The 25,256-nt window shown below is 41.2% G+C and overlaps 1 protein-coding gene across 3 annotated transcripts in view; it reads left to right on the top strand.

Annotated features, from left to right (window-relative positions):
- The window catches only part of GLRA2 (glycine receptor alpha 2), a 292,434-nt gene that overhangs the window by 177,773 nt on the left and 89,405 nt on the right, over positions 1 to 25,256 (top strand). For all 3 annotated transcript variants that reach the window (XM_088451591.1, XM_088451589.1, XM_088451590.1), the window contains one exon: positions 21,251 to 21,400. In XM_088451591.1, the coding sequence (XP_088307717.1) occupies positions 21,251 to 21,400 (150 nt within the window). The remainder of the gene's footprint in view (positions 1 to 21,250; positions 21,401 to 25,256) is intronic.

Raw genomic sequence — 25,256 nt, 5'->3', positions numbered from 1 at the left:
GCGTTGCAGAATGGTATCCTATTTCTTCCATTACCAACCAAGACCTGGAAAAGTTTACAGCTGCGATTTTCAATTTTCAATCTAATTTCTAACAGCATGTAGTGGATTTTCTTGTAACTTTCCACTTCGTATGTAGTAGGTTTTAAACTTTGTCCACCAGCTGTACACATGGCAGTGTCTGAATCCCTGTTGAGAGCTGCTGCTAGTTTTGACATTCAAGAGTTGAATATAACTTACTAAGCTAAATATGTTATTAATTTTTAGGTCTGATGCCTGATTTTCACAGAAACCATTATGTAGTAACGTTGTTATTTCAATTTATCTCCAGGTTTCTTCTTGGTGGAGATTGTCATGCTTAAATCTTATCCAACACACACGGGTGATTTCACAGCAAATATAACATCTGCCATTTTCTTCTAGAAAGTCAGGGAATGGATTATCTCTCGCTAGAGAAACTGAAACATGCAGACAGTCTGATTTTATCAAGAAAAACTCACTTTTCTGCATAAATAAAATGGCATGTGTGATGCAATGTCTGCCCGTTCTGTTGATATCTGGACAATCCTAGATGGCCTTAAAGTGGTACTAAACCATAAAAAGAAAACACATTGTTAAATTGGATTTAGAGATGTGAGTTTCGGTTTCCCTGATAATTGAACACACCCGAACTGTATGTTTCAAAGTAGAATTGAGTCCTGGCTCGGATCACTTTTAAGGGTTGAGTTGAGCAGAGTCCCGGCTTAGATCTGCTGGAATTCCAGAAATCTGATTTAAAAAACAAATCTAGAGTTTTGTATTGCATGTACACAGGGCCTGATTCAGAGACGCTCGCTAGATGCGATCGCTCACACGATGTGTATGCAAATTGCCTAGGCAGTACTACCACACAGCAATGCATTAGCACGCCCAGTATTTCTTAGCGAGCAATCACATAGTGTATGCAGACACCCAACAGCCTGTTTTAAGACGCCCACTTGTGCACGTCATGTACAGGAAGTGTATGCAACCATCGGTACATCGGATGTTATCGCAGCGCTTGAGATTAATTTTGGTAATCTTTTTTTTGCGAGTCTGAAACAGACACTCTATTACATTGGGCGAGTTGATTGTTTTCAATGTGATAACATCTGGATGCGAGTTTGAGAATGGGGAGGTTTAGTAACTCTGAAAAATGCGAGTTTTAGTGAACAGACACCCTATTACATTGGAGAGTTGTGAAAAATTGTGACTTTAGCACCAAACTCCCAATTTACCAAAACAGACACCCTGTTACATTTGGCCCCATATGTTTGTTAGAACAACTGGATTAGATTTTCTAATTAATATTTGGGGTAGCATTTATTGCGTAAAAGTAACCAGGTATAGAATATTTTTTTGCATTTTCTTTACCTAGATAATGCCAATGAAATAAAAATATATTTTTTCCAATTTAGTTATCAGTTACAAAAAAGCAATATGCAAATCACTAAGACATTAAACAAATATATAAAATGAAACAGGCACATCACAAAATTAGAAAATTGTGCTGCCCACGAAGGGGTAGAATCATACAGTCATGAAGTGTTTAAAAATTGTCACATTTATATCAGTGAATGTTACAAGATGTTTTTTTCATATAGTAGCAATGTCAGTTATAAATCCTATTTAATCTAAGGCAAAAACTACATGATTGCATCATCTTTCCTCCTGACAGTTCTCTTGGGAGAATTTTCACTATCATGAACTTTCAATTTGATTTATATATATATATATGCATGTGACTGTCTCCACTGTTAACAAAACTGTGTGCATGTGTTTTCACAATGAGAAATAGGACATTTTTAACTGAAAACTATTCACCTTGAGCACCAGTGGCCAAACTCGGTCCTCGAGAGCTACCAACAGTTCACGTTTTCCAGGTCAACTAACAGGTGCACAGGTGTAGTCATTACTCACTGACACGTTTTAAAAGATCCACAGGTGGAGTTAATTATTTCACTTGTGATTCTGTGAGGGACCCCGAAAACGTGAACTGTTGGTAGCTTTCGAGGACCGAGTTTGGCCACCTCTGACCTTGAGCATTTTTATACATGGATATGGCAGATGAAAGATGCATGTGCTTAATATTCTCTGGTTTGTTTATAGAAGGAGCTTCTTTTATATAAACTATACTATTTCTGTATTTCCCTTAAGCAGAAAAAATATGTTAGATAGATGTCCCTTTATTTTTAATGACAATTGCTAAGATGTCTGCCTGTTTTTTTTTTTATTTGATGGGAGCGACCATACAGTTTGCTGTATTGAGATTAAATTAACTATTAGCTATAACATCACTTTGCCGTTATGCAAGTGTTGACAAATAACATCTATATTTGAAAACTAAATAAGTAATTTTGCTATTTATGGCTGCAACCCAAGTGCAACCAAATAGAGTGCTTGGCCATTCACTTGGAAAGATATAGGAATCCCATCTCACATACAGTAGCAAAAAATAAATTACAACTGCTTGTAAGGTGGATATAATTGCACTGCCTCCCAGACAGGCATTATTAGTAGTAGTAGTAGTAGTAGTAATAGTATCTCTTTATTGTACAACACAACATATACAATGTAATATAAATAATTAAAGAATATTGAATTGTTCAAGATTTTGTCAATTTTTATTTGTACGTTTCAATAACGTGAAAACTTAAGAAAGCTTATAGAGCCGTGTGATGGCCTCCAATACCCAAAATAAATGGTTCACATAATTCTCAGTTGCTATCCAACAGATAGAACATAAAATGTAAAAGCTTAAGTAAAGCTAAAATCATAAAAACTATAGTGGGATGTGGAGAAGCAATCACCCTGATTGCAACCCCCTCCTCAGCCCTCACTGCGATGGTGTTTTTTGGGGGGTTTCGAAGGGGGGCATGGCCATGCCTCCTGCGGTTAGGCCATGCCCCGATAAGTGCAGACTTTGGAGCTAGTTGAATTAGCCCAGGGAGTCAATTAGCCGGTGGTAAAGTACTGCGGCTAATTGAATTTCCCCCAATGTGTGAGGGTAGTATTAGGACTCTGGCACTTGGGGCAATCATACTAACGATACTGCCTTTGAACCTCTATACACCCCTGCCTATACCTTCTGATATCCTGCCTATAAACCCCAAATTGACGCTATTTTGCGTATGCAGTTATACAGTAAATAAAGACTCCAGACCTAGAACCTGTGGTTCCAAAGCACAAAGTATTATTGAAGTAAAAGTACAGTCAGTTACATGCTAGTTATAAGTACAATTTAGTGCAAAGGAATTATACAGACCCAAGTACAGTTATACATATGCAGCGCTCTGGACCAGATGTAGGCATCAGCAAGAAACCCCTCGTCAATCAGCATTCACCATGAAGACTAGAAACCCAGGGTCAGAGCACACATATTTATACCCCCCAGAGATAGACAACACAATAGAGAAGTTTGTTGCTAATACCATTGGTCCTAAAGGAGAGAGCATATGTTACAAGGCATCTAACAGGTTGGTTCAAAGACACAGTCCAGCCTCTAACAACTAGTGGTCTCTGGTTTCCCGCCTCATGCAAATCCTAACAGTTGGTCATATAATGTACATTTTGTTGCTTGAAGTTTCTGCGGTCCATAAGTTGAGAATGCATGTTGCGATCTCTACATCGATGTTACCGGAATACTGTTGAGAGAGTACGCATCAGTACAATACCAAACATGGCTTATTTATCACATATAAAACCTTAGTTACAAAATAATCTTTATTTCATAGCAATTATAGTAAATGTGCATACTTGAATCTTATACCTTAAAGCTTATGGAACCTTGTATGTGGATATGTAATGTGTGAGTATGTGGGGTTTGATGTAAAGACGCTAGTTAACTTGGGGCAGATGCGTGTGCATGAAGCTAATATTCTGCGTTTTAATACAGGATCTTATGCATTCGCTAATATGCGACTAGTTAACTGCGCAATTGTGCATTTTAATGTGTGTATGAGAAATGGTGTAAGATGCAATCGCATGATGCTTATAGTAATATCGCCACATGTACTAAAGTGTGAGTTATCTAAAATGGCACTTGGGCGGCCATTCACAAAATGGCATCTTACGATTTCATTTCCAAGATGGCGTCTTGTGGACAGTCACAAGATGGCATCGCTGCGATTCAATTTTAAAATGATCTTGTCTCAGCCAATAATCCAGCTTCGACAGTCCACCCTTTGATAGCGAACAACATGCTATCACAATCTGATTTTAAAATATAATCTTTAGGCTTACATTTATATACTATTTAGTATTATTATAGGATGGCACAAGGTGGTTCTTAATCCATCAATAATGTGTCTCTGAGTGGGGACATAAAACTACTATTATACGCACACTGCGGATCTTGGAAGATCATGTGAAAGGTGTGGGGATACACCAGTCCTATAAGGGCAGTCTTGAAGGGGAAATTTGAGACTTTACATTATCTGAGGTGTTTTAAAATAATATTTCAATAATACATACAATGCATGTCTAAATATAATACATTAAATGATGGTATTTCCTAGTTCAGGGTTGTAATGCAGTTCTGTATTTACCTCAGTATTCATACTGACCACCATCAGTATAATTTCTTTCGTTTTACTCTATTTTTACATTTTCCACACTTCGACACAATAGGAACACACTGGACACATATGCCAATTATTATGATGACAATCAGTATAAGGATAAAGAATTTGCCTATGCTGGCGATCACTTCCTGGACCCATTCCCCTAGACCTGAGAAACATTTCACTGGGTTCAGGCATGAAACCCATCCTTCTATCTTCTTCCCTACTTCAGCCACAGAAGCATTATGGTTCTTATGAAATTCCCATTTTAGCTGCAGAATTTCATCCATCTTTCGGTCTATCACCTCCTTGGAGTCGCTGGTATCATTGGTGACATAGGTGCAACATTTTACTCCAAATTGGGTGGCCAAAGTTACGCAGTACTTTCCAGTAACAGCATTTAAATAATTTAACACTAGCCTGTGTTGCACCAGTTCTTTCTTGTACGCTTGCAATTCTCTCCCTGTATACCTGTATGTGTCATCGTACATCTCGGTGATTTTATCTATCAATTTAGCAAGTTCCTGAATATATCTAAAGTTTAATGTACCCCGAGCGATTCTGGTGGGATCCAATGCGACTAAAACTTGAAAGCCAGTTGTCTCACTAATTAACTGAGTGGCTTTGTGCACGTCACCAGGTATTATAGTTCGTTTGCCTCTGTGTTCATATTGTGTGTGAAGATATGGTGACAGTGTGTTTTAATGTATACCAAGCATTTCAACATGTGTGAGGGTCATAACTTCTGGGACTACTCTTCCCAGGTAACACAAACCTTCGGAACTCGGGGAGTGCCACTTATACGCTTTTCTTCCACATATAAAATATACATTATCAGGGAGAACATAAGGAATGGTATGCATCATTATCATTAAGCACATTTCCCTTGCAAACAATCCTATTTCTGGGTCTTCCATCTGGTGCATGCAAGTTTCTGGCTGTATTATTTTAGCACATTAACCATCTGGCACCTTACCAATAATTTCTTTGGTGGAACTCAATGCATACCGGTACCTAAAATGTCTCCCACTAGATTTAATTGAGCATAACAGATCATGGTTTATGGACTCATTATCAGCTCTTTGTGAGAAGGTCATCGTCTGATTATTCCCCGTCACTTCCCAACTCCAGGGTTTATTGGAGTTGGTTATGTTTAAACACAAAAGTGATCTATCTACTTGGAATTGGTAGAGTTTGAAATGAGGTGGTTTGGATGAGAGGAATTTTCCATCCAATGTTTTCCCTTTTTGTAATTCTAAAATTTCCGTGATATTCAGTGGAAATGGCACCAACCCTACATTATGCTGTCCCTGTGGCACATGTGAACACAACCAGCAATCAGTTTGATTTAACACTTTGCCTACCATGCTATGTTACTCCTCTAAAGGATACCCACCCCAGTACGGGTTATATTTAGGCCGGCACTGTTGGATACAGTTCTCATCAACTAGGGACCCACAAAGCTCACAAATACAGGAATCTTCAGACGATAAACCTCCACACCATCCCCGAGTATCCGGAATAATAGCTCTCTTAACAATAACAGTACTAAGATTGGTCAGACACTCCCCTGATTGGCATTGCACTCCTTCTGAATCCACTCCATCAGCACTGCCATCAACTCCCCTCTCCACAATCGGTCCCCCTTCACAGAAACCGGACATTCCCGAACCGACCAGGTTGGTGAACACTCTAAAACAGAACATGAAAATGAACACAGCAGGCCCGTTCATTGCCACAACAAGACCTGCAGATTTCTTTTAGTTCAGGTATCTCACTACGACCTTTTCAATCCTCCCGGAACAAGTTCGCTAGCGACAGGTCCACGCTATCAGCCTTGTCTCCGACTTGTTTCTCCACCGGTTGATTGACCTTTTTGCAGTGAGTGGAATGGACCCAGGTATCTCTCTCAGCCACCTTCATAGATGTAGTACTTGTCAGCAGCACCAGGTATGGACCTTCCCACCGATCAGTCAAACAACCTGAATGCAAGAACTTTCTGATCATAACATATTCTCCTGGTTCAACATCATGACAGTTAGTTTCAGGCATATCAGTTTCTGATACTGTTGCTTTAACTGCTTACTCATTGATATAAGATACTTATCAGTTACCTCGTTGTTACCCTTCAAGTCTTCCTGTGGACTTATAATCAGATGAGGTTGTCTACCGAACAGTATTTCAAATGGGGACAGATTAAATGGGGATCTAAGAGTGGTCCTCATACTATGTAGGACCAAAGGTAACGCTTCTGGCCATCCTAGTCCAGTCTCTGCCTTGATTTTATTCAACTTATTTTTAATAGTCCCATTCATCCTCTCTACCTTGGCACTGGCTTGCCGTCAGTAGGGTGTGTGAAGTCAGCTATTAACACCCATCAGCTTACACATATTTTGAAAAACATCACCTGTGAAATGAGTACCCCTGTCACTCTCGATGATTTTAGGGATACCGTATCTGCATACAAATTCCTGAACTATTTTCTTGGCAGTAAACACAGCAGTATTAGTGGCCGCTGGGTAGGCCTCATCCCAATTAGAAAATACATCAGTGCACACTAATACATACTTAAGATTCCTGCAGGGTGGTAATTGGATGAAATCAATTTGTATCACCTGGAAAGGTCCATCAGTCGGTGGAATGTGGGACGGTTCGGTAGGGATCGCTTTCCCTATGTTCTTCCTCAAGCAGGTCAAACAGGACATTGCTATCTTTTCTGCTTTTGAAGAAAAACCTGGTGCGCACCAGTATGCTCTCACCAACTTGCACATACCTTGCTTTCCCAGATGAGTCAGACCGTGTGCTGCCTCAGCCAGGCTGGGGTAATATGCCTTGGTGGCTACTGGCTTACCTTGTCCGTCCCTCCAGAGCCCGGAGGACTCTTGCCCACATCCCTTGGACTTCCAAATGGACTTTTCCTGAATTGAACACAAATTTTGCATCTCAATTAATTTCAGCATATCAATTGTTAGGAAAGACATAATTTTTTAAGTGGGAGAAAACATTTTTAACCCTGCTGCCCATTTTGCAGGTTCATCTGCTCTGTTGCTGCCCTGTGACACCGGGTCATCATCACATGTATGGGCTTTACACTTGATTACTGCCACCACTTTGGGCAGTTGGATTGCTTCTAAAAGATGTTTTATGTGCCGGGAATGTGCAACTGGTGTGCCTGCTGCTGTCATAAAATTTCTCAGATGCCATAGAGCCCTGAAATCGTGCACCACCCCGAACATGTACCTCGAGTCAGTGTAAATGTTAGCAGATTTGTCTGCTGCCAGTTCACATGCTCTAGTTAGTGCTACTAACTCTGCCACCTGGGCTGAGTGAGGAGGACCAAGAGGTTTAGCTTCTATGTTGTCTGTGTCATTTACAACAGCATAACCTGTACATAATTCACCTGTGTCTGTTTGTCTATGACAACTCCCATCCGTGTAAAAAGTCACATTTACATTCTCTAAAGGTGTGTCGTATATGTCAGGTCTAGCAGTAAAGGTCTGATTCAGATATTCCATACAATCGTGTGTATCATTATGTCTGCTGAACTCACCCCCCGCCAGCAACTCATCTCCTTCCACCCTTTGTACATCATGTTGTACATATGGTAAATATGTTGCTGGATTCTATCATTTGTGAGATGTCTTCACCCCTGGGCTAGGCAGTGTCCCAAATATTTTACTCTGGATTGGCACGGCTGTAGTTTGTCCTTAGCCACCTTGTGTTCTGTGTGCGAGAGATGAAACAACAGTTTAGTATCATTCAAACATGACATAAACGAATCACAACATAGCAATAAATCGTCCACATATTGAATTAGAATAGATCCATTGGCAGGTTGAAAAGATTGTAAACAGTCGTGCAATGCCTGGGAAAAGATACTGGGGCTGTCTATGAAACCTTGGGGCAACCGTGTCCATGTATATTGCACACCTCTGTATGTAAATGCGAATAGATACTGACAGTCAGGGTGGAGAGGCACAGAGAAGAAAGCAGAACAGAGGTCAATGACAGTGAAATGGGTGGCATTTGGTGGGATCTGTCTCAGGATGACAGCTGGATTTGGCACTACGGGGAATTGGCTCTCTATGACCTTATTAACACCTCTAAGGTCTTGTACCAGCCTATAACCCCTCCCACCACTTTTTTTCACCGGGAAGATGGGACTGTTGGCTACACTAGCTGTACGGACTAAAATTCCCTGTTGCAATAATCGTTCAGTTATTGGAAAAACCCCTAATTCTACCTCCTGTTTTAGTGGGTACTGGGGAATTTTTGGAGCTAGCCTACCGCTTTTTAAATTTACCATTACGGGGCTTACGTTTGCCATTAATCCAGTGTCCTGTCCATCCTTACTCCAAAGGAAATCTGGAATTTTGGACAACATTTGATCTATCTGGGATGGATTTTCATTTAAACTGGTAGAGTAATACATTATCCTTTGGGGAGTGTCCAACATATCCCGTACCTCGTGCGCAACTCTCTCGGGGATATCTAAAAATACACCATCAAGGGTGCAATATATAACACATCCCATCTTACATAACAAGTCTCTGCCCAGCAGGTTAGTAGGAGCCGCAGCAGCCAAAAGAAAAGAATGCCTGGTATGCAACGGCCCAATAGTAACCTCTGTGGACTTTGTTAAAGGCTAATGTTCCACTTTACCTGTTACACCCATTGTTGGTACTGTCTCGTTGGTCACCTGTAAATTAATGGGAGATTTTATCACTGACCTGGTCGCCCCTGTGTCTACAAGAAAAGGATATTCAGTACCAGCTACATCAACCATCATGACCGGTTCTTCCCTAGTACTTCCCGTTAACCTGGCTATCTGTAGACTACAGGTATTACCTGACCCCTATAATTGGCTACCATTCTGCAATAAAGCATTAACGGCCACAATTGGAGCTGCTGCCTGCTGGACATTTGCTGTTCTCTGTGCATATCCCTTATGGGGATATCCAGGTACTCTCTGGTTTGGGGGTCCTACCCTTTATACTCTGCAGTTTTTAATTAAATGTCCTGGCTGGTTACCATTAAAACATATTCATGGATCAGATGAAGACACAGGTTGTTGTGAGGTTTGAGCAGGGGGAAAAGGTGGTGGATATGGGTAGGGATATGGAGGATAAGGGTATTGTGGGGGACATGAAGTTTGTGAGTAGTGTGGGAGCTGTGGTTGTGTAGGGTTAGTAGAATAGAGCTGTGGTTGCTGTTGCGTGGGATTAGTGAGGGCATATAACTGTTCAGGTGTAGGTGTGTGTGTAGATGCAAGTGTGTCTGCTGGCTGTGATGTTACCGTCATTCCCTCCAGAGCTTGATTACTGAAAGCCATTAGTGTTTCACTCTGGATCTCTCTCTTCTTTGAGATGTTCTTATCATGTTCTATGGCAGATTCTATGAGTGTATCTATTGTGACTCCCCTCCAGCCAGGTTTTGAGGTCTGAACCCGAGTCTTTAAGTTTTCCTTAAGACCGTCCATGAGTACCGTGACTATCATTCCACTGTGGTGAGTGCTATCTTTAATATTTTCTATCCCAGTGTACTGGGTGATAGCCTGCAGAGCATGATCGCAATACTCTTCTGCAGATTCACTCTCCTTTTGCTTTATGGTGAAAATTTTGTTCCAGTTAACTACTACCGGAAAATATATACCCAATTGAGTTACAATGTGAGAAATGTTACCTTGGTTTACTTGGTCTGTTAAGGGAACATCACCATCCAATACACAATCCATGATAAATTTTGTCACATTGGTATTGCGTGGTAGACAGGCCCTTAACACCGCATGCCAATCTTTATTAGTTGGCTCATGAGAACTACCCAAATTCCTCAAAAATCTCTGACATTTGGCTAGTTCCTTTTTTGGATCAGGGAAATCATTTATTATGGAATTTAGTTCTGCTCTTGTCCAAGGACAATGCATTACCACTTCCCTCGTGGGCACTACACCGTTCACATCTGCATTTCCATTTGGAACAGTTATTGTCCGAATGGGATGCAGACCGATAGTGCTGCTACCTTTGACCTTGTTACCTTGCTGGGGGTTTAATCTGTTGCTGCTACGTATGGTATTAACAACTTCCTCTACGGGTGTAGAGGGTGTTAGCACTTCCCTTGCTGTTACCGATGGAGATGGCGGCACCACTCGTGATTGTCGTGGTGTAGCATCTATCATTTGTACAGCATGGGAAATGGCAGATATTACAATAGGCTCATCATCCACATCATGAACATTTTCGTTATAGTTGCTTAAGAGAGGGTACAAATTGCTTGTTACATTTTTATGGGTATTTTTGATAACTGTACTTGCACCTTCATCCACATAAGGTGGGGGTGGTGCACGTGAACTGCTGGCAATACCTTCCACAATGCTACCTTGCTGCACGTGTGTGCCATTTTGCGTCTCACCCGCATTGCAATTCAGCGTCGCGGATGTATTCTCTGGCAATGCGCTCACAACGCTAGTTTGCACCGCTTGCCCACTTTTAAGCCACGCATCCCCTTCATGCTGCCACAACTTTAAACATTCATAATATTTGACCTTTTTCTCTCGGGAGCGCATCAGACTGATGTGATCCCGGACATTATCTGTACATCTTTATCAAAACTACCAATTCTGGGAAACGGTCTAACACTCTTCATCGTCATTTTAAACCATACATCACAATACCTTATTGCATAAATACCCTACTTAGTATGCATAATACGACGGGCCGATCCAAGCGGCGCTTCCATTAGCAGCACATCATTGTCTAACATCTCTATTGTTTGCGTGGCTCCCATTCTGAGACAACTCCTACCTTTTTCAATAAAGATTTAAACTGGTGAAAGACAGTCAAGATACTTTCACTTATCTGCGAACGTCTTGGGAAAAAAGGCGTATTCGCAAACCTTATGGAGGACTTCTAGACGCTTCCACTCACCTACGGAAGTAAAGGCCGCTTCCGCTCAGCAATCCCTTTTTGACTACCTTTCAACTGCTAGGGGGCAGCAAAGTACTCTTTGTGTTCCAGTTGATTTCGTCCACTCTCCCACCAGCTCACAATCACAATCTAGCCAAGATTATGTGGTTCAATTATAATGTTCAAATAAGCCTGACAGATCACACACATTGATTACTGAACGCTATAATCATGCTGGAGGCCGAACCCTAACAAAAATAACAAACCATACACCTGCTTTGTGTAAACGGTAAGCTGCTACCGAGTCACTAGGCCAACTCCTGCGCCTAGCACTTAAGGGTCCTACGATACCCTTAACATTTAGGTCCCGTGTTACACCCTAAACAAACACTCACAGTTACACACTTTTTTCCTGCACAGAAAAATACACGTTAACCCAGATATTTAGCAACAATTGATAATGTAAACTCAATGGCTTTGTTTAAACACGTGGCAGCACAACCGGAAGTACGTATACGCTATTGTGCGACCAGTCGCATACACAATAATGCGACTACCACACAACCGTATGACAACCTTTAGCTGCGTACACAAAAGTGCGTCTTTACTGTGCGCAAAACTGCGACTCAGCCGCGTGTTCAATACTGCGGCACCCCTTTAAATGTTAGGTTCTATCAACAAAGGCAAACAAACTTTTTCCTCTCTTGTCCCTGGATCAGCGTGCCTGGCTCACACGAAAACGGGTAGCGATTTTTCAGCACCGAGCGGTTGCAGGTAAACCCTGCATGTGGCCACTCCACCCTTTGGTGAGATATCGATAACCGTATGTGCCGTGTGAGTTGGTAAGTGACTTCACTACGAGCCCCCAACTAACGATACTGCCTTTAAACCTCTATACACCCCTGCCTATACCTTCTGATATCCTGCCTATAAACCTCTAAGGATGATGCTATTTTGCGTATGCAGTTATACAGTAAATAAAGACTCCAGACCTAGAACCTGTGGTTCCAAAGCACAAAGTATTATTCAAGTAAAAGTACACTCAGTTACATGCAAGTTATAAGTACAATTTAGCGCAAAGGAATCATACAGACCCAAGTACAGTTATACATACGTAGCGCTCTGGACCAGATGTAGGCATCAGCAAGAAACCCCTCGTCAATCAGCATTCAGCACGAAGACTAGAAACCCAGGATCAGAGCACACATATTTATACCCCCCAGAGATAGACAACACAATAGAGAAGTTTGTTGCTAATACCATTGGTCCTAAAGGAGAGAGCATATGTTACAAGGCATCTAACGGGTTGGTTCAAAGACACAGTCCAGCCTCTAACAACTGGTGGTCTCTGGTTTCCCACCTCATGCAAATCCTAACAGTTGGTCATATAATGTACATTTTATTGCTTGAAGTTTCTGCGGTCCATAAGTTGAGAATGCATGTTGCGATCTCTACATCGATGTTACCGGAATACTGTTGAGAGAGTACGCATCAGTACAATACCAAACATGGCTTATTTATCACATATAAAACCTTAGTTACAAAATAATCTTTATTTCATAGCAATTATAGTAAATGTGCATACTTGAATCTTATACCTTAAAGCTTATGGAACCTTGTATGTGGATATGTAATGTGTGAGTATGTGGGGTTTGATGTAAAGACGCTAGTTAACTTGGGGCAGATGCGTGTGCATGAAGCTAATATTCTGCGTTTTAATACAGGATCTTATGCATTCGCTAATATGCGACTAGTTAACTGCGCAATTGTGCGTATTAATGTGTGTATGAGAAATGGTGTAAGATGCAATCGCATGATGCTATTAGTAATATCGCCACATGTACTAAAGTGTGAGTATATCTAAAATGGCGCTTGGGCGGCCATTCGCAAAATGGCGTCTTGTGATTTCATTTCCAAGATGGCGTCTTGCGGCCAGTCACAAGATGGCATCACTGCTATTCAATTTTAAACTGATCTTGTCTCAGCCAATAATAATCCAGCTTCGACAATACTTTCCTGACTCAGGGCCTGATTCAGCAATCAACGCAAAGGAGAGAACACATGCACTTGGCCGATGTTTTTGTTCCGTGCATGCATCGCACTGCGCGTGCACGAACTAGCCAGTGCGCTTGGGTAAGCATATGCAGACTACACGCAGCATGCACGCAGACCCCTTCCGATATTGATTGACAGGAAGTGCCGTTTGTGTGTGGTCGAGTGAACACAGGCGTGTCTGTGTGTTGGGACGCCGTCCATAATTAAGCCAGTGTGGCGACAGACGCAGTGATGAGACTCCGTGCACACAAGAAGTTGCCAAGATCCTGCGCAAGGTCTGGTCAACCACAATTATGCAAATGTGGTCGATGGTTCTGTATGTTACCGATGTTTACGCTGTCTTGCGTACTTATCAGGCTGTGAGTAAAGGGAGATGGGCGGCTTAATATAGGGCTGGGCATCTGCATCTTGTGCTGCTGCCTCCCTGCGTATGCATTCATTAGCATATCCTCGCAGCAGATGGGTGCGTGAGTTCTCTCCTTTGCGTTCCTTGCTGAATCAGGCCCTCAATAAACTGTTTCCTTTGGGCTGGAGAAATATAAACTCTAATAAATATCCTCAGATTAGAAGTCCAGTAAATCTGGGAGTTCAGGATACCAACACCATTCATAGAAATGTTAGATAGGATTCTTCATGGTGTAATTAGAGATTGAGAATTCTACATTTATATGAACAAAAAAAAAGTCAATATATTATTTAGTCTATCTGAGCTCTGAGTGGGAACAGCAGGAGAATAAAGACTATGTATAGTATATACTGTAGTGGCGTACTTATAAGAATATGGATGATTTTAAAGTCTATTGTGATACTTTAAGGCCACACTTATTTTTAAAAATAAGGTCAGCACTGAGAAATATATGTGTTTTCTTTTAGTGATGCACAGTCAGACACATCAGTGCACAGTCACTGTATAGAACGTCTGTGTGGCTTCATATGAACGATCATATAACAGATTTGACTACATGGCTTCAGGTCAAGAAGTAGTGATAGTTATCCAGTACTAGGATACAGAGGATAAAACATCTTGCTTTCCATTCCATGATAACTTATTATGTTAAATGCATAGGTACATCAGCCATTTTTGTCTGCATACCCTATGACACAAAAGTTTCAGGGTGTACACATTTTTTGCATTTACAGAGATCTCCAAGTACTTTTTAAAGTGTGTCTTCTGCTTAGCACCGGTAAGACAGCCCTGTTTGTACACCAAACAAATATTCACAAAGCACAATAATGGTGGATCGCTCATTAGCTGTTAAAAGTAAAGATGTGTATTTTGTCGAGTAGGGAAGGGGGAGAGAGGGGAAGGCGATACACCGCACAGAGGAGGTCTAGGCAACTCTCAAGATCACACACACAAATAAATGCTAATAGAAAGATAGTAGATTCCTGATAAAGATATTGCTGTTATGAGGATGCTCCCAAGGACCAATATAGAGCTATACAAAAAAAGGAAGAAAAAAAATTCCTATGTACAGTATAGGGACTTAATTAGTAAAAATAGAACACACATGAGATCAAACACAAGACCTCAAAATTTCACATAGTAATCTATGCTCAACAGACAATACACAAGTACATACAGTAATAAAGTAACATTAACCAAAGAAAGACGGGGAAATATTGGAGTATTAGTGCACAGAGTGTAAAGTGAATTGGTGTAATTAGTCACCATTAGGTGACGGCGAAAATAAATCAAAACATATATAAATCACATGTATAAAACACATACTTATTAGAAAGCAATATGACCACTTGTATGCTCAAAATTATTAATTCATGCACATATAATTAATTGAGGCGTCCCTCTAATAAATGGGAATGTGGAGTATGCTTAACACCAGGTACAATGTACAATGATTCAAGTGTAGTAACTAATAGAAGAAAATATAGACTGCATTTACATACACTGGGATCTGCTTTTCCCTGTGCTGCCAAGCATTAGACTGGGAATGAGAGTCCGTGCAACGGGACAGTGAAAGAACAATAGGCCTGTTTCTGCTGCCAGCACTGGACTGTGAGTGCCCCCTGTTGCAAAGCATTGCAGGATGCAAATCAGAGTCGCAGCTGGTGAGAGAACAGAGAAAATAAGTAAAGTACCTGTCAGTGATTAGCAGCAGGATTCCCTGTGGGATAGTGGTCAATGATGCAGGGGTCCTCTGTGCCCTCAGAGGTACACCTCGAGCGGTGCCGACGTACGTTTTGCCAGCTATTTCCAGTCAATTTTCACCACCTCACAGCACCTGAAATCATGAGGGAGGAACTAAATGAAATTCAAAATGCGCAAGATCTGGATTTTAGATCCAAGTTCCGAACTTGCGAGAAGACCCCAGAAAGTAGGCATCCCAAATTAGCCACAATGTTGTAATATAGGAGCTCATTCGCTTTGCAGCATCAAAAACTACTCATTGGGGACATACATTTTGAGTTTAGGGGCAAACAAATAGTTTAATTTAAAAATGTATAACAGGGTCTTATGGGGCCCATAACAGCAGCTGCAGAGCAAACAGATGTTGTTTGCCATTCCCACCAGGATGTTACTAGATTTTTTTTTTCCATCTTGGCATTGCTTCACAAAGGTCTATTCTGTTAGACACACATCATGTGCAAAACTCAGTTTCAGCATAATGCTACCTTGCTTGCTTTTGCTTGTCATAATGTCTTAATTAATTGTGATTATATAACAGGTATGTATAGTCATTGCTGGTGATCACTGATTGTGGCCAGCAAGGTTATAGCTCGCTTGGTGGTCCAGCCAGGTTCCTTGCACAGCATTTATTCATGGAACTCTATGACATTTGCAGCATTATTTCCAAAGATAACATTTTATCTAACTTACTTAGGATTTGTGTTATGGTGGGTCAAATGTCATTACATTTAATGTTATAATAGCGTTGATTGATGTTGGTTGTGCAGTCCTGGCAACAATGTTTACTAGCAATAGATACTGATATGCTGGTCTGAGGGGCATCGAAAGGGGAGTAGTTGGACATTTTCTTACAACCTTAACACAAATGTAGTAGTTTCTACTTTCTGGTAGATCTAAATGATTATATTAACAATAGTTGTGCCTTAATCATACAATACATTAATAAAAAGTTTATGATGAGCTGAATAAAAACTATGTGGGGAACTCAATTACCAGCGGAAAATAACCATGGGTAATAAAGGGAGGTAGCCTCTGGCTTTAATGCCCAGGGCTATTGAATTAGCCTCCCGAATTTGCCCGATAGCTGTGTTAACACCTGTTAAATTAAAGTGTTAACGGACATCAACACTGATTATCGGGCGTTAACACACAGAATCTGTGTAAAGTACACAGATCCTTGCGTTAACTAGCTGTTATTACCAGATAACTGCAGGGTTAACACAGATTTCTCTTAAGGGGCACATCCATTAGACGATCTACTCCCTGTCCAATCTCTAAACGATTTTCCCTTGATTTTTTCCCTTGAAATTTTATCTTTCAGTCTGAACAATTTGCAAATGATTTGCAAACGATTTGCAAACTATCTTTAATAGATCAAGTGAAATTGATCTGCATGTTCGGTCGACTGACGAGTCGATCAAAACGACCAGCGGGAGCGCGCATCGTTGATCGTTAATGACCACACACGCCACAATTTATAAACGATTTTTAAACGATTGAACGATAATGACGTCGTTATCGTTCAATCGCCTGCTAAAATCGTGTAGTGGATGCCCTCCTTTAGGGTCTCAGGAGACCTGAAAATAAATTAAAGATAAGCGGGGCTAATTGAATAGGGGCCGGTATTCAATTAGCACCAGTTAACTTAACGGGGTTAACTGAATTCCATCCTATGTAGGGCACAGCTCTGGGTCACATTTATAACCCACATACTCAGTACTTGACCTATTGTCATACAATTCATTTAGTGTATGACACAAGAATGTGACTAACAAATTATTATTATAGGTTGGATGATATGTCTTTCTTTGTCTTGTGTGAGCTTTCTATTTCATTTAATTTTGTTAAACAATTGTATTTTGAATATGCAATAATTTTGCATTAACCGTTTTAGTTCACACTTGTAAAGTTATAACTCCATTCTTATGAAATGCTTCCACCCCATTTTAATTATAAACAAATTACAGTAAATGTACAGAGCAGTGGTAGGTGTTTTCTGTAATGACAGCATTTATCAAGTGATATCATTTATTTATTGCTTGCAAAAATGGCAGTGCTGTATCAGCTGAATTTGAGATCCCTGCTTCATTAGAAAGTACACAGTGTTTTCATACCACTTTAAAGAGACAATAACAATGTGCATTAAAAGAAAAAGTACTTTAAACATTCTTTGTAATACTGTATAAAATTAAAATAATAGGCTTTAAAGTCTATTGTGCAAAACAACTGGCTATCTTAAACTATTGGGTGGATACATTCTTTAATAGAGTCCTCTCACTTTACTGGGCAGGCATATTATGCAGTCATGATTGTGTATCGACTTCAGCTGAATTTTACAGCACAAAAAGCCTATAACTAGAGGGCGAGACCAGGGCCATAGCTAGGGTAGTGCGGCCGGTGCCATCGTACAGGGCACCACAGGTCAGGGTGCGCTGTTTGGGCCTGTCAAATTTTTGTTTCTTATCATTCTTGCTCGTAGCTTCCTCTTATTTCATCCCCAGCATCTCCTGGCCTCTCTTAACTCTTCCCTGGCCCTTACCCATGAAGCCATGGCCCTTTTTTGGGTGCATTATGTCCCTTTGAAAATTGAGGGGGGCGGAAATGCTCTTTCTGGCACAGGGCACCAAAAAGTCTAGTTACGGCTCTGGGTGAGACTACCGTATGTAGTTGTTTTATGCATTCTGGAGCTGTTAGTTAATCTCTATATGAGAGAGTATATTAGTTATTATAACTAGTTTAAAGCACGTTCTGCACTTTTGCAAAATAGGATCTATGGGTTTGACAATTTCAGAAGGTTTGAATTACCTTTAATAGACTATGGGCCATATTCATTATGGGAGCGAAAACTCCATGCTGGACTTTTCGCTCCACATCGGAGTTTAGAGTGGGGATAAAGTATCGGGCGCGTGCCCGCTTATCCCCGTATTCAATTTAAAAGGAGCAAAAACGGGACCCGGCGAATTTGGATCTACGAAAAAACACTGGAATTTTCGGGAAATGTGCCTGGGACCCCCCTAAAGATGTCCAGGCATGGGGGATCACTATGGGCACCCCCATTTTTGCCTGCTGAAGGAAGCTGGGGTTTGTAATAGCCGCGGCAGGTGCATATTTTTAAGTCCCTAAAGTTATTTTTAAAAATTCTGCAAAAATGCACCTGCCGCAACCACCCGCATTCTTTTAAACACCTGCCACATACTTGGGAACCCCTCCTGAATTAATTTCGTTATTTAAAAACGTGTGACCCATTTTTTTTCTTTACCCCAAAATTAAAATTATTTTTTTTGTGTATCCCTATTTTTTTTTTTAAACTTTGACAGTTTATTTTTAAAAGACATTCTCAGGGGTGCAGGCTATTTTTTTTAAGCCTGCACCCCTAATCCCCAATTCTTCACTTTTTTCACCACCTGCAGTATTTCAGTGGTGAAAAGTTATCCCTGTTTTTTTTTTCGAACCTGCGAAAAGTCTTTGAAATTGAATACGGGGATAAATGAAATAGGTTAAAATTAATATGGCCCTATGGGCAGTAGCCAATAGCCCCAAACATAGGGCCTGATTCAGAGCCGCATGCAAAAAGCGTCAGGGCGTCAGAGTCAGGGCGGCCGCATGTTTTTTTTAATCCGGCCTCCTGGCTGCTTGCATAGCTGTGGGTGACCACCCACAGCTTTTGCGAGTGGCCAGGTGATGGTCGCGATGGTCGCGACCATCGGGCTTGCGACGAGACCCTTGTGGTAGGGTCTCGTTCCCGCCAGCCCCAGTGAGCTTCTGGCTCTAATAGAGCCGGAAGCTCACCACTGACATCACTCGTGATGTCAGTGGGGCCGCCCCCAAAAGGCAGGCTTTCCTTTGGGAACGCCTCCGTTTGGCAAGCCACCCCCCCGACCCGCCTACCAAATGGGGCGAGCTGTCGATCAACATAGACAGCCGCCCCTTTTGGATACGAGTGCCTGAATCGAGTGATTTCTCGCTCGCGCGTGCACACTGCTTATCAATTGACCCGCTTGCGAGCGGGTCTGAATCAGGCCCATAGTTCGGGTGCTAATGGATAGCCGTGATCGACAAAAAACATGGATTATCCCCATTTCTCACCAATGGTTTTTTTCACCCTATCCTATTATTTTGGTCAAAATAATAGGATAATTCTCCTGAAAACACATAGGACACGCAATATGCTTGCGGACCTATGTTTTTTCGCCATTTAGGTGGTAAAAATATTACACTTAACGTGGATTATTTTTCTGGACACATCAGGTCCCGAAAAATATCCACAATAAGTGCCGGCATCGGACGGCACTTCAAGGCTAAAAGGATAGCTCCGCCAATCAATTAGCAGCGCTGCTGATTGGATACCCCCCTATTTATTGAAAAGAAGGCATAAATTAATTTATTCAAGGAGTAGCCTTAAAGTTATCCAGAGACCCCCTTTAATTCAGTTATCTTTGTTAACAGTTTATGCACACATGTGACCTACAACAGTTTTTTAGTGTAACACCGACATTTGATACACAATCAAGCAGTGGCCAAAGTGGACAGGCTATACAACAGAATGTCATACCGACAATTCTTCTACTGCTTTTGTAAAACTTTTAGGTTCCATTCACTTGCAATTTCCATTCCATTGCAACACTGCAATGGTATGGAATCAGTATGAATGACCACCAGCCCTATGGCTGGCGGTTCAAATCCCGACACAGGCAGACCGACAGCAATTAAAATCTCGACAGGGGATTAAGGTAAATATTACTAACCCTACCCCCCACCTAACCCTAACCCTCTCTTATGGGTGCCTAACCCTAACCTCTCATCCTAGTGAATAAACCTAACCCCCCTTAAGTGCCTAAACCTAACACCACCGTCCCCGCTGCCTAATCCTAAGTCTCCCGGGGGCCTATCCCTAACCTCCCCCCCGGGGATGCTTACCCCTAACTTCCCCCCTTCCCCTAGCCTAACTCTAACCCTCCCGGGGGTGCCTAACCCTAAATCTCCCTCGGGAGTCCCTAACTTAACCCTCCCCCCGCGGCTGTCCGCACCCGCCACCTGGCTTACATTCGTTCGGTATCCCGGGTGTTGGGCTCCCGGCGTAGGCATAATGACAGGCATCGGGATTAGTACCCTGCCAGGATTTGACAGGCGGGAAACCGGCATTTTGACCGTCGGCTTCCTGACTGCATCCCATATGTACTATAGGCTAAATACTGCTTAGGCCAACACACTGTTATTTATTAATAAAAATATGATAGTCATGGATTACAATGACACAATGCACAATCTATATTATTATAACAGTAATAATAAACCTTGGCAGAGAAGCAAAATTGTTTCTAATTCAAGGTTAAAATGTCTCTCATTTCCAACTTTACTTATTCCATACCAGTACATTATAACTTGAATACATATTTTCTTTCAGCATTCAAAAATATATTCATATTTCATGAACATAATTGATATACTGTATGTGATTAGCCCTTAATGGAATACAATTAAATATTTCAAGAATAAAAAAATGCCACACAGTTGAACTCTCTTTACCAATTAAACAAGGATCTCTTAACCCTTTTTTTCTGCTGCAGGTCTCATATGTGAAAGCTATTGACATCTGGATGGCTGTTTGCCTTTTGTTCGTGTTTGCTGCTTTGCTGGAATATGCAGCTGTGAATTTTGTATCAAGGCAACACAAAGAATTCCTGAGACTTCGCAGGAGACAGAAAAGACAAAGCAAGGTAAGGCAATGCCATTGACTTTCATACATGTTTTAGTTATTGGTATCTTAGGAATGTATTATGTTTTTGGATCTGGAATTAAAAAACAGGTACATTCATAAAATATGGGCCTGTATTTGTTGCTACAGTATTATTAACCTCAATAACATTAATTTCCAGTCAATTTTGACTCTCTCACGGCTCACAATATTGTTCACCAATATTGGCCAAAGGCTTGCAGGCAAAACTAAGCAACAAAGCAGCGGCACAAACACATGGCAGTTTAAAAGAATAAAGCACATCTATGCAACATTGCAGCACAGCAGTGGCAGACAGGATGGCAGTGTAATAAACTGTGTGACCATATGAAAAGAATGTTTTCATTAATCAAGAACTAGATCAGGCAGAGGGCCTGATTCAGAGCCGCTTGTAAGCGGACGCTCGTTCGCTCTGAGCGATGTTCGCACATCTGCGCATGCGTATGGGTCGTAATGCGCATGCGCCAACCAGTCATTGCGGTCGGAAATCGTGTGCTCGCAAAACAGCGAGGGCCTGCTAATTTGAGTGACAAAATTAGGCGTTTGTGGGTGGTAACAGGGGAAGGTGCTTGAAAACGGGGAGTGGAGATCTGAACGCAGACGTGCCAAACGGTCAAAACAGGCGTTTAATGGGTGTGCATAATTAACAAAGCAGCGTCATCAACCACGTCACTTAGTTGTCTTTTAGCCTGAACTGCTCGCAGTGATTGCGGGAAGTAAAACCTACCACAAGCACTGCGAGCAGTTCAGACGCCTTTCGATGTACTCGATTGATCTATTAAATAGACGTATGATGCGAACGGCCAGGGGGTGTCTTTACAAAATAGCGAGCGCATGTTTCATTCGCTCGCTCAGACATAGAGGCGTCAACAGGCCGCAAAGAGCGAGCGCTCAATTTAAATAGCCGGCCCCTTTTTCTGGACGCAAATAGCGTCCGGCTCTGAATCAGGCCCAGAGACCCGAGAGCAAAACAAGGAAATGGAGGCGGAGTATGTTGTGGAAGGCAGGTAAAAAAGAATGAATGATTAGATAAAAAAAATAAAATTGAGACATGGCCTTGCAAGAGCTGTTTTGCAGCAACTTAGAAAAGGCCATAAAAGAATACAATGTTAATAGCCAAGTATTCCTGACAAGGGTTGCAAGAGAAGCTGGCCATACTATCCCCCCTCCTCCCTCATTGGGTAACACACCCCTGTAGTAAATTTATGAGGTGCACACGAGAGTCTGAGAATGAGTGGAAGCAGCTCAGAGGGTAGTACAGAGAAATGGAAGTAGAGCATGTATATATGTAGTGGAAGAAAGGAAAACAATTGATTGATTAAATGATTGCTTGATTAATTCAATGAAATAGATTAAAATCAAAATTGCAACATTACCTTGTATCTTATTGTTCATATTACTAAATGATTCTAAATATGCTCCATAATTCTGTTATTTTTTTAAATAATTTGGGAAGCACCACATGAAACTAGTCTTTTTGGTCCCCTTCTGGGATGAAGATTCATCCCCAGTGGCAGCAGCTCTAGCGCGCAAGGATTCTTCTGGGTAATCCTGGATAGGGGAGGAGTCAGTTAGCTTTTGCAAACTGGATGCAGGAGGACTAACTCTGATAATTAATGAGGAAATTGATGGTGAAGGTGTTGGCGGTGGAGATTGCAGGTGCTGGGATCTATCCATGCTGCTGGCAGCTGATGCTGGACTGCTTATTTTTTTTATTATATTACAGGATTTTTTAGATTTTCCTAAATAATTAGTTTGGACTCGCTGCAAATGATGAAACAGGGAGGAAATTTCTAGATGGTTAACATCCCTACTTTTACTTACTTTAGCTTTACAAATTGTACAGATGGCTTAACAAATGTTGTCAGGATTTGAGTAAAAATAATTCCACACATATGTGAAGTTTGTGAACATACAACTTGTTCTTCAGCCTTAGGTTTTGTTTTGGTGAACTGACTTTCTTGTTTTAAAGAGGTCACATGTAAAACTTAGAGTGAGAAGGTGTTGCATGTTAGGTTTCAGAAGATGTCTGATTGTTTGGCTTTGGCTTCCGCAATAGGCATTCTAGTGCATGAAACATCAGTAGCAGGACCACAACACAAAAAGGAAGGCCATGGCCTGAGCCTTGTCTTGCTGTTGTGTGTGGTGTATTGAATTTTGGCACTTTAGAATTTTTTGTCAGTAATGTTTCACTTTCTTATTAGAGGTGATGTTTTCTTTAACATTGTGAAATATTGTTTAGATTTCAGGTGTCCTTCTTACACTTTATTTCCCCTGGACCACCTTTAGTAGCTGTTAAAGCACTACCATGACTGCTGGCAACAGCCACAGAACTAGTACTCGGTTTCTGCTCCTGCTCTTCTATCAACTGATCCATATCGACTCACAGCACTCCTAGTATAAGGGTGGTACCCTAATGATGTTATATTTTTTAACACACAAGTTTTATAATATAATTTTTTTTTACCAGTGTCAGAACCCATAACAAACTGCCTAATAGCACTCCTAATATAAGCTGGATTGCACCCTAATAATGAAGTTATATTTTTTAACACACAAGTTAAGTGCCTAAAGGCCCAGAACACACAACAAACTGCCCCATAGCACCCCAAGTATAAGGGTGGCACCCTAATGAAGTTCTAATTTTTTATTTTTTTTTATAAAAAAGTGCCCTAGTAGGGTGTTATTTTTAGTAACAAGCACAGTGCTGCAGTCCACTCCTATGGTATTTTTTTTGTGCCTCACAGAGTGCTGCAGCTAGCCCACAGTGCTTCTGCCTTTAACAGTGCTCCTAACAGGTTTTTTTTGTATACACAAAGCACCCCAATACCCACATCCTCTCCCTCCAGATTCCAGTGTGAAATGGCACCCGATCACGATGAAGGGACTTTTATATGCAGTCCAAAATACACTAGACCCGATGCTGGGAAGATGACATGTTGCCTTGTTTTTAGATACGAACAAGGCGGGAAGACCCGAGACCCAGCTCGGTACGACTCGTAAACCGTAAATTCAGGTGTGTTCATATTTCAGGAATTCGAACTCGCACATCTACAGTTTTTATATTGTTTTCTGTATTAATTTGCTTTGTGTGAACATTATAAGCATCAGTGAAATTCACATTTACATCTATAGCATACTTGCCTACTCTCTCAGAATGTCCAGGAGACTTACTAATTTTGGGGAATCTCCCAGACTCCTAGGAGAGTAGACCACCTTCCCATATCACGGCACCCCTGTGAAGTGATTGAGGCTTGAGGATGTCATCATGGTCCAGTCTTCATTGCATGATGGCACTAATTGTGGCTCTGTGTAGCAGGGAACAGGTCACAATGATACAAATTGCATCACCTCATACACGCTCTTCCCTCTTGTGTCTTATCTCCACACACAAAATAAAGGTAAGAATGATCTATAGTACTGCTAAGACCTCAATGGGGTCGGCGTTCAGTTTTACCAACATTTTCTAAGTGGGGCAATCAGACTAAAGAATGACTCCTATTTAAATATAGTAAAAGAAAATCTTTACCTTGCCTGCTGCTAGTAAAATTGCTGAGGCCCATTTACTGCTAACTTGATGATTAAGCCATTAAGCCTCAGCTGCAACTCTGATCTACATTATTGTCCAGTAAAAACAAACACTCATGAAAAAAACAGCCACTGAATCCACTAGGCACCAGCAACATCACTGAGCTGTAACATGGCTGTCTGTACTTTGGCTGAATTATATCACTAACTCCTATTGAATTGCTATGCGGCATTCTCATTTAATTTGATTCCTACAACAAAATTGTTAACTCCAGAAGCACCCAAGTGATTTGCGCAAGTGTGCCTAGATT

This window comes from Taudactylus pleione, unplaced genomic scaffold (genome assembly GCF_031769625.1).
Source record: "Taudactylus pleione unplaced genomic scaffold, aTauple2 ptg000026l, whole genome shotgun sequence".
NCBI classification, from domain to species: domain Eukaryota; kingdom Metazoa; phylum Chordata; class Amphibia; order Anura; family Myobatrachidae; genus Taudactylus; species Taudactylus pleione.
Note: the sequence above shows the minus strand (reverse complement) of the source record. Positions and strands in the feature narration are given on the sequence as shown.